Source organism: Eleutherodactylus coqui, chromosome 6, assembly GCF_035609145.1.
Source record: "Eleutherodactylus coqui strain aEleCoq1 chromosome 6, aEleCoq1.hap1, whole genome shotgun sequence".
Classification (NCBI taxonomy): domain Eukaryota; kingdom Metazoa; phylum Chordata; class Amphibia; order Anura; family Eleutherodactylidae; genus Eleutherodactylus; species Eleutherodactylus coqui.
Window position 1 is genome coordinate 16,619,955 of NC_089842.1, and position 10,007 is coordinate 16,629,961.

At 54.4% G+C, this 10,007-nt stretch overlaps 1 protein-coding gene across 1 annotated transcript; it reads right to left on the reverse strand.

Annotated features, from left to right (window-relative positions):
* Positions 1 to 492: 492 nt before the first annotated feature.
* On the reverse strand, positions 493 to 4,032 carry LOC136633495 (trichohyalin-like). The gene is made up of 3 exons (XM_066609255.1): positions 3,859 to 4,032; positions 2,103 to 3,578; positions 493 to 1,866 (listed from the first exon to the last, which is right to left on the reverse strand). The coding sequence occupies exons 1-3, from the start codon at positions 4,030 to 4,032 to the stop codon at positions 493 to 495; spliced, it is 3,024 nt and encodes a 1,007-aa protein (XP_066465352.1).
* Positions 4,033 to 10,007: the final 5,975 nt, after the last annotated feature.

Genomic DNA, 10,007 nt, shown 5'->3' on the forward strand with positions numbered 1-10,007 from the left:
CCTCCTCTGAACGTTCCCGTTCCCTCCTCTGAACGTTCCCGTTCCCTCCTCTGAACGTTCCCTCCTCTGAACGTTCCCGTTGCTTCCTCTGAACGTCCCCGTTCCTTCCTCTGAACGTTCCCGTTCCTTCCTCTGAACGTTCCCGTTCCTTCCTCTGCACGTTCCCGTTCCTTCCTCTGAACGTTCCCGTTCCTTCCTCTGAACGTTCCCGTTCCTTCCTCTGAACGTTCCCTTTCCTTCCTCTGAACGTTCCCATACCTTCCTCTGAACGTTCCCATACCTTCTTCTGAACGTTCCCATACCTTCTTCTGAACGTTCCCATACCTTCTTCTGAACGTTCCCATTCCTTCCTCTGCACGTTCCCATTCCTTCCTCTGCACGTTCCCATTCCTTCCTCTGCACGTTCCCATTCCTTCCTCTGAACGTTCCCATTCCTTCCTCTGAACGTTCCCATTCCTTCCTCTGAACGTTCCCATTCCTTCCTCTGAACGTTCACATTTCTTCCTCTGAACGTTCACATTCCTTCCTCTGAACGTTCCCATTCCCTCCTCTGCACGTTCCTGTTCCCTCCTCTGAACGTTCCCGTTCCCTCCTCTGAACGTTCCCGTTCCCTCCTCTGAACGTTCCCTCCTCTGAACGTTCCCGTTGCTTCCTCTGAACGTCCCCGTTCCTTCCTCTGAAGGTTCCCGTTCCTTCCTCTGAAGGTTCCCGTTCCTTCCTCTGAAGGTTCCCTTTCCTTCCTCTGAAGGTTCCCTTTCCTTCCTCTGAACGTTCCCTTTCCTTCCTCTGAACGTTCCCATACCTTCTTCTGAACGTTCCCATACCTTCCTCTGCACGTTCCCATTCCTTCCTCTGAACGTTCCCATTCCTTCCTCTGAACGTTCCCATTCCTTCCTCTGAACGTTCCCATTCCTTCCTCTGCACGTTCCCATTCCTTCCTCTGCACGTTCCCATTCCTTCCTCTGAACGTTCCCATTCCTTCCTGTGAACGTTCCCATTCCTTCCTCTGAACGTTCCCGTTCCTTCCTCTGAACGTTCCCGTTCCTTCCTCTGAACGTTCCCGTTCCCTCCTCTGCACGTTCCCGTTCCCTCCTCTGAACGTTCCCGTTCCCTCCTCTGAACGTTCCCGTTCCCTCCTCTGAACGTTCCCTCCTCTGAACGTTCCCTCCTCTGAACGTTCCCTCCTCTGAACGTTCCCTCCTCTGAACGTTCCCGTTGCTTCCTCTGAACGTCCCCGTTCCTTCCTCTGAACGTTCCCGTTCCTGCCTCTGAACGTTCCCGTTCCTTCCTCTGAAGGTTCCCTTTCCTTCCTCTGAACGTTCCCATACCTTCCTCTGAACGTTCCCATACCTTCTTCTGAACGTTTCCATACCTTCCTCTGCACGTTCCCATTCCTTCCTCTGCACGTTCCCATTTCTTCCTCTGCACGTTCCCATTCCTTCCTCTGAACGTTCCCATTCCTTCCTCTGAACGTTCCCATTCCTTCCTCTGCACGTTCCCATTCCTTCCTCTGCACGTTCCCATTCCTTCCTCTGCACGTTCCCATTCCTTCCTCTGAACGTTCCCATTTCTTCCTCTGCACGTTCCCATTCCTTCCTCTGAACGTTCCCATTTCTTCCTCTGCACGTTCCCATTCCTTCCTCTGAACGTTCCCATTTCTTCCTCTGAACGTTCCCGTTCCTTCCTCTGAACGTTCCCGTTCCCTCCTCTGTACGTTCCCGTTCCCGGCTCTGAACGTTCCCGTTCCCGGCTCTGAACGTTCCCGTTCCCTCCTCTGAACGTTCCCTCCTCTGAACGTTCCTTCCTCTGAACGTTCCTTCCTCTGAACGTTCCCGTTCCTTCCTCTGCACGGTCCCGTTCCTTCCTCTGAACGGTCCCGTTCCTTCCTCTGCACGGTCCCGTTCCTTCCTCTGCACGTTCCCGTTCCTTCCTCTGAACGTTTCCGTTCCTTCCTCTGAACGTTCCCGTTCCTTCCTCTGAACGTTCCCGTTCCTTCCTCTGAACGTTCCCGTTCCTTCCTCTGAAGGTTCCCGTTCCTTCCTCTGAACGTTCCCGTTCCTTCCTCTGAACGTTCCCTTTCCTTCCTCTGAACGTTCCCATACCTTCCTCTGAACGTTCCCATACCTTCTTCTGAACGTTCTCATACCTTCCTCTGCACGTTCCCATTCCTTCCTCTGCACGTTCCCATTCCTTCCTCTGCACGTTCCCATTCCTTCCTCTGCACGTTCCCATTCCTTCCTCTGCACGTTCCCATTCCCTCCTCTGCACGTTCCTGTTCCCTCCTCTGAACGTTCCCGTTCCCTCCTCTGAACGTTCCCGTTCCCTCCTCTGAACGTTCCCTCCTCTGAACGTTCCCGTTGCTTCCTCTGAACGTCCCCGTTCCTTCCTCTGAAGGTTCCCGTTCCTTCCTCTGAAGGTTCCCGTTCCTTCCTCTGAAGGTTCCCTTTCCTTCCTCTGAAGGTTCCCTTTCCTTCCTCTGAACGTTCCCTTTCCTTCCTCTGAACGTTCCCATACCTTCTTCTGAACGTTCCCATACCTTCCTCTGCACGTTCCCATTCCTTCCTCTGAACGTTCCCATTCCTTCCTCTGAACGTTCCCATTCCTTCCTCTGAACGTTCCCATTCCTTCCTCTGCACGTTCCCATTCCTTCCTCTGCACGTTCCCATTCCTTCCTCTGAACGTTCCCATTCCTTCCTGTGAACGTTCCCATTCCTTCCTCTGAACGTTCCCGTTCCTTCCTCTGAACGTTCCCGTTCCTTCCTCTGAACGTTCCCGTTCCCTCCTCTGCACGTTCCCGTTCCCTCCTCTGAACGTTCCCGTTCCCTCCTCTGAACGTTCCCGTTCCCTCCTCTGAACGTTCCCTCCTCTGAACGTTCCCTCCTCTGAACGTTCCCTCCTCTGAACGTTCCCTCCTCTGAACGTTCCCGTTGCTTCCTCTGAACGTCCCCGTTCCTTCCTCTGAACGTTCCCGTTCCTGCCTCTGAACGTTCCCGTTCCTTCCTCTGAAGGTTCCCTTTCCTTCCTCTGAACGTTCCCATACCTTCCTCTGAACGTTCCCATACCTTCTTCTGAACGTTTCCATACCTTCCTCTGCACGTTCCCATTCCTTCCTCTGCACGTTCCCATTTCTTCCTCTGCACGTTCCCATTCCTTCCTCTGAACGTTCCCATTCCTTCCTCTGAACGTTCCCATTCCTTCCTCTGCACGTTCCCATTCCTTCCTCTGCACGTTCCCATTCCTTCCTCTGCACGTTCCCATTCCTTCCTCTGAACGTTCCCATTTCTTCCTCTGCACGTTCCCATTCCTTCCTCTGAACGTTCCCATTTCTTCCTCTGCACGTTCCCATTCCTTCCTCTGAACGTTCCCATTTCTTCCTCTGAACGTTCCCGTTCCTTCCTCTGAACGTTCCCGTTCCCTCCTCTGTACGTTCCCGTTCCCGGCTCTGAACGTTCCCGTTCCCGGCTCTGAACGTTCCCGTTCCCTCCTCTGAACGTTCCCTCCTCTGAACGTTCCTTCCTCTGAACGTTCCTTCCTCTGAACGTTCCCGTTCCTTCCTCTGCACGGTCCCGTTCCTTCCTCTGAACGGTCCCGTTCCTTCCTCTGCACGGTCCCGTTCCTTCCTCTGCACGTTCCCGTTCCTTCCTCTGAACGTTTCCGTTCCTTCCTCTGAACGTTCCCGTTCCTTCCTCTGAACGTTCCCGTTCCTTCCTCTGAACGTTCCCGTTCCTTCCTCTGAAGGTTCCCGTTCCTTCCTCTGAACGTTCCCGTTCCTTCCTCTGAACGTTCCCTTTCCTTCCTCTGAACGTTCCCATACCTTCCTCTGAACGTTCCCATACCTTCTTCTGAACGTTCTCATACCTTCCTCTGCACGTTCCCATTCCTTCCTCTGCACGTTCCCATTCCTTCCTCTGAACGTTCCCATTTCTTCCTCTGCACGTTCCCATTCCTTCCTCTGAACGTTCCCATTTCTTCCTCTGCACGTTCCCATTCCTTCCTCTGAACGTTCCCATTTCTTCCTCTGAACATTCCCATTCCTTCCTCTGAACGTTCCCGTTCCCTCCTCTGTACGTTCCCGTTCCCGGCTCTGAACGTTCCCGTTCCCTCCTCTGAACGTTCCCGTTCCCTCCTCTGAACGTTCCCTCCTCTGAACGTTCCCTCCTCTGAACGTTCCCTCCTCTGAACGTTCCCTCCTCTGAACGTTCCCTCCTCTGAACGTTCCTTCCTCTGAACGTTCCCGTTCCTTCCTCTGCACGGTCCCGTTCCTTCCTCTGCACGGTCCCGTTCCTTCCTCTGCACGGTCCCGTTCCTTCCTCTGCACGGTCCCGTTCCTTCCTCTGAACGTTCCCGTTCCTTCCTCTGAACGTTCCCGTTCCTTCCTCTGAACGTTCCTGTTCCTTCCTCTGAACGTTCCCATTTCTTCCTCTGAACGTTCCCATAGGAGTCCATGGGCTCTAATAGCTGCCTGCTTTTTACATGCGTGGTTTTTTTTTCCGCGCCTGGATCCCCGTGTGAAAGAGGCCTCAATAGAAATACAACTTTCCCCCCCAAAACGAGCCTTCATACCGCTGAGTCCATGGAAAAATTAAAACGTTACGGCTGTAAGGGCGCATTCACACGACCGCGATATCACTGCATATTACGCACGCAATGCGCGGCCGCGTGATACGAGGTGAATGGAGTCAATGAAAGTAAATAGGCTTTCTGTTCACGAGCGTGTAAACATGGCGTGTAGACACACGAGTGAAGAATGTCGCAGCATGCTGTATTTCATCGCGTATCACGCAGCGAGCGCCGCATTCTTTTCTGTGGGTAGTGCAGGCAACGCTGTCAATACACAATACATGGCGTACGGGCGGCGGTGCAGTACCGCCGCTATGAGACTGAACGGGGAATTAAAGAATAAAGCAAAAGGGGCGCTGCGCATGCTCGCGTGCGTGAGGGGCGCCGCCATACGCAGTGCACTCTCTCATAGGCCGTTGAAGCGCTGTGTGACCCTCGCAGCGTCCTACGCAGACGGCCGTGCAAGTGAGCGCGAAGACCCTGACAAAAAAACCCGCTAAATTAGTTGGTCATTAGTGCGTAAACCAGCCAGTAACTAAGGGGTGACTGTATAATACTCGTTACTGAATAGCCCTGAAGAAAAAACTCTAATTTACCTCAGAAAATACGTTTTAGTACAAAAACTGTAATAGAGCAATGGTTATTCATAATTCCAACATGGCGGAGCGACCCCACAATGCGGCCGACGTCTCATCCCGCGGGGCGCTCCATGCAGCCACATAGCTAACAATTTACCTCACAGTTTAGTTAAAGGGGTTGTCTCGCGGCGAAAGCGAAAAAAAATTTTTTTCACTTACCCCCGCATCCTGCCCTGTTAAAAAGAAAGCATGGGTTAGTTTTTAAAAAGCACATTGCACTTACCTGCATCAGCGTTCTGCAGCTTCTTCTATTCTTCTTTTAAAGATGGCACCGCTGGTCTTCTCCCACGGTGGACCGCGGGTCTTCTCCCATGGTGCACCATGGATTTTCTTCTCCTTCCTTGCGTTCCATTGCCGATTCCAGCCTCCTGATTGGCTGGAATCGGCACACGTGACGGGACGGAGCTACGATGACGACGCGGTGAGCAGCTCTCTGGCATGAGCGGCCCCATTCACCAGGCAGAAGACCGCACAGCGCAAGCGCATCTAAAAAAGCAAGAAGCCAGCGAAATTAGACGGCACCATGGAGACGGGGACGCCAGCAACGGAGCAGGTAAGTGAATAACTTCTGTATGGCTCATATTTAATGCACGATGTACATTACAAAGTGCATTAATATGGCCATACAGAAGTGTATAACCCCACTTGCTGCCGCGGGACAACCCCTTTAAAGTAATTTCAACATTCACCTTCAAAATGGAGGCTGAGTCCGTCCCCCGCGTATGTAATATGGCGGCCACTGCCGCGCCCACAGGCCTCCTCACACGGAAGCTCCGCTGTCTCCTGTAAAGCTATTGGCCGACGTACGTCACGTGATCGTGACTCGCAGAGTACAGTGGTGGCGCTGTCACTAGCTGTCTGAGGGAATTAGCGCCGCCACAATCCCACAATCCCCTGCGGTTTAGTGACTGAGGAGAAGAGCTGAGCGGCCGGCGGAGGGTGCAGAGAGTGGAGCGGTAAGGAGAGAGAAGACGGCAATGGGCCTGAGGGGAGGAGGGAGGAGAGAGGAGACGACGGTGGGCCTGAGGGGAGGAGGGAGGAGACGGCCGGAGTCCTGGGGGGAGGAGGGAGGAGATGGCCGGAGTCCTGGGGGGAAGGAGGGAGCTAAGGGGTGGCAAATGGGCTGGAATGGGGAGCAGGCTGTGAGGAGGGCTGGGGAGCAGCCTATGAGGGGTGGCAGATGGACTGGACTAGGGAGCAATCTATGTGAGAACATTATGAGAGGGAGGAATGTACTAGGAAGCAGGCTGTGAATTATAGGGGGGATCTGAGGAGCGGTCTCTGAGAGACTGGGGGGAGGGTCTGAGGAGCGGTCTCTGAGAGACTGGGCGGGGGGTCTGAGGAGCGGTCTCTGAGAGACTGGGCGGGGGGTCTGAGGAGCGGTCTCTGAGAGACTAGGGGGGAGGGTCTGAGGAGCGGTCTCTGAGAGACTAGGGGGGAGGGTCTGAGGAGCGGTCTCTGAGAGACTGGGCGGAGGGTCTGAGGAGCGGTCTCTGAGAGACTGGGCGGAGGGTCTGAGGAGCGGTCTCTGAGAGACTGGGCGGAGGGTCTGAGGAGCGGTCTCTGAGAGACTGGGCGGAGGGTCTGAGGAGCGGTCTCTGAGAGACTGGGCGGAGGGTCTGAGGAGCGGTCTCTGAGAGACTAGGGGGGAGGGTCTGAGGAGCGGTCTCTGAGAGACTAGGGGGGAGGGTCTGAGGAGCGGTCTCTGAGAGACTGGGCGGAGGGTCTGAGGTGCGGTCTCTGAGAGACTGGGCGGAGGGTCTGAGGAGCGGTCTCTGAGAGACTGGGCGGAGGGTCTGAGGAGCGGTCTCTGAGAGACAGGGGCGGAGGGTCTGAGGAGCGGTCTCTGAGAGACAGCGGGGAGGGTCTGAGGAGCGGTCTCTGAGAGACTGGGGGGAGGGTCTGAGGAGCGGTCTCTGAGAGACTAGGGGGAGGGTCTGAGGAGCGGTCTCTGAGAGACTGGGTGGAGGGTCTGAGGAGCGGTCTCTGAGAGACAGTGGGGAGGGTCTGAGGTGCGGTCTCTGAGAGACTAAGGGAAGGGTCTGCGAGCGATCTCTGAGAGACTAGGGGGAGGGTCTGAGGAGTGGTCTCTGAGAGACTAGGGGGAGGGTCTGAGGAGCGGTCTCTGAGAGACTGGGGGGAGGGTCTGAGGAGCGGTCTCTGAGAGACTGGGCGGAGGGTCTGAGGAGCGGTCTCTGAGAGACTGGGCAGAGGGTCTGAGGAGTGGTCTCTGAGAGACTGGGCGGAGGGTCTGAGGAGCGGTCTCTGAGAGACTGGGCAGAGGGTCTGAGGAGCGGTCTCTGAGAGACTGGGCGGAGGGTCTGAGGAGCGGTCTCTGAGAGACTGGGCGGAGGGTCTGAGGAGCGGTCTCTGAGAGACTGGGCGGAGGGTCTGAGGAGCGGTCTCTGAGAGACTGGGCAGAGGGTCTGAGGAGCGGTCTCTGAGAGGCTGGGGGAGGGTCTGAGGAGCGGTCTCTGAGAGACGGGGCGGAGGGTCTGGGGTGCGGTGTTATAGATTCAGTACAGTAATGGGGCGCATATGGCAGCAACAGGCGCAGTACTTGTGGTAACAGCAGGATGGCGCTCTTAGAGGGGTGGTCTGAGGAGAAAAAATAAGATATAAGACCGAGCACTTTGCATTGAATGCTGGCTTTCTTCGGGGGGGTCTTCTCACAGATGTCTCTCAGTATGTATAATATAAGGTGGAGATGAGATTCTGTCACAGAGAATCTGGTTATGCTGAGGGGGCGGTCTGACCGGGGGGTCTCACTGTATCTTATTTGCATGTTAGGAATAATAATATAGTCAGACGTAGTATAGGAGGTGGCCGTCCTGCACTGGAAGGTGGGGCTCGGGGAACAGACACAGGGATCTAGAAAAGCTTGAACAGTGGTCGGCGACTAACAGAAAGGTATTTAACAAGGAGAAATGCAAAGTCCTACATCTGGGCAAGAAAAATGAAGAAAGCACATACAGAATGGGAGGAATTGGGCTAAGCAGCAGCACATGTGAAAAAGACTTGGGTATACTAATAGATCATAGACTGAACATGAGTCAACAATGTGATGCAGCAGCCAAAAAGGCAAACACAATTCTGGGATGTATAAAGAGAAGTATAGAGTCTAGATCACGTGAGGTCATTATCCCCCTCTTCTCCTCCTTAGTCAGACCTCATCTGGAATACTGGGTCCAGTTCTGGGCACCCCACTTTACAAAAGGCATAGACAAACTAGAGCAAGTTCAGAGAAGGGTTACCAAGGTGGTGAGCGGTCTGCGAATCATGTCCTATGAGGAGCGGTTAAAGGATCTGGGAATGTTTAGCTTGCAGAAGAGAAGGCTGAGAGGAGACTTAAAAGCTGTCTACAAATATCTGAAGGGCTGTCACAGTGCAGAGGGATCAGCCCTATTCTCATCTGTACAAGGAAAGACTAGAAGCAATGGGATGAAACTAAAAGGGAGGAGACACAGATTAGATGGTAGACAGTGATGATGATCAATGAGTGGAACAGGTTACCATGGGAGGTGGGGAGATATCCTAATAGAAATGTTCAAACAGACTGGACAGACATCTGTCTGGGATGAATTAGTGATCTGCACTGAGCAGGGGGTCGGACCCAATGACCCTGGAGGACCCTCCAACTCTACCATTCTAGGATTCTATACAGTCATGTGAGCCCAGCCTAACAAAAAGTAAAGTTATTGATTTAAAAAACTTAGCCAAAATAAATTCAATAAAATACTTTCTAATACCAAAGAAAATGGTTATATAGTAAAAAAAATGTATTAAACTATAACAAAATGAATATTTGGTACCAGACAATCCTAATGACCCGTAGAACTAAAGTAATGTGGTATTTATACTGCCCAGCATAAAATGACCAAAACCCAAGGCGGGCTTATGATGATTTTTAGCTTGGTGTTTACCACTATTGCCTTGCAGCGCTGGGGTCCTGGGTTTAGCGCTGGGGTCCTTGGTTTAGCGCTGGGGTCCTGGGTTTAGCGCTGGGGTCCTGGGTTTAGCGCTGGGTCCTGGGTTTAGCGCTGGGGTCCTGGGTTAAGCTCTGGGTCCTGGGTTCAGCGCTGGGGTCCTGGGTTTAGCGCTGGGGTCCTGGGTTCAGCGCTGGGGTCCTGGGTTTAGCGCTGGGGTCCTGGGTTTAGCGCTGGGGTCCTGGGTTTAGCGCTGGGGTCCTGGGTTTAGCGCTGGGGTCCTGGGTTTAGCGCTGGAGTCCTGGGTTTAGCGCTGGAGTCCTGGGTTTAGCGCTGGGGTCCTGGGTTTAGCGCTGGGTCCTGGGTTTAGCGCTGGGGTCCTGGGTTAAGCTCTGGGTCCTGGGTTCAGCGCTGGGGTCCTGGGTTTAGCGCTGGGGTCCTGGGTTTAGCGCTGGGGTCCTGGGTTTAGCGCTGGAGTCCTGGGTTTAGCGCTGGGGTCCTGGGTTTAGCGCTGGGGTCCTGGGTTTAGCGCTGGGGTCCTGGGTTTAGCGCTGGAGTCCTGGGTTTAGCGCTGGAGTCCTGGGTTTAGCGCTGGGGTCCTGGGTTTAGCGCTGGGGTCCTGGGTTTAGCGCTGGGTCCTGGGTTTAGCGCTGGGTCCTGGGTTTAGCGCTGGGGTCCTGGGTTTAGCGCTGGGGTCCTGGGTTTAGCGCTGGGTCCTGGGTTTAGCGCTGGGGTCCTGGGTTTAGCGCTGGGGTCCTGGGTTTAGCGCTGGGGTCCTGGGTTTAGCGCTGGGGTCCTGGGTTTAGCGCTGGGGTCCTGGGTTAAGCTCTGGGTCCTGTGGGTTAAGCTCTGACCAAGGGCAGCATCTGCATGGAGTTTCTGT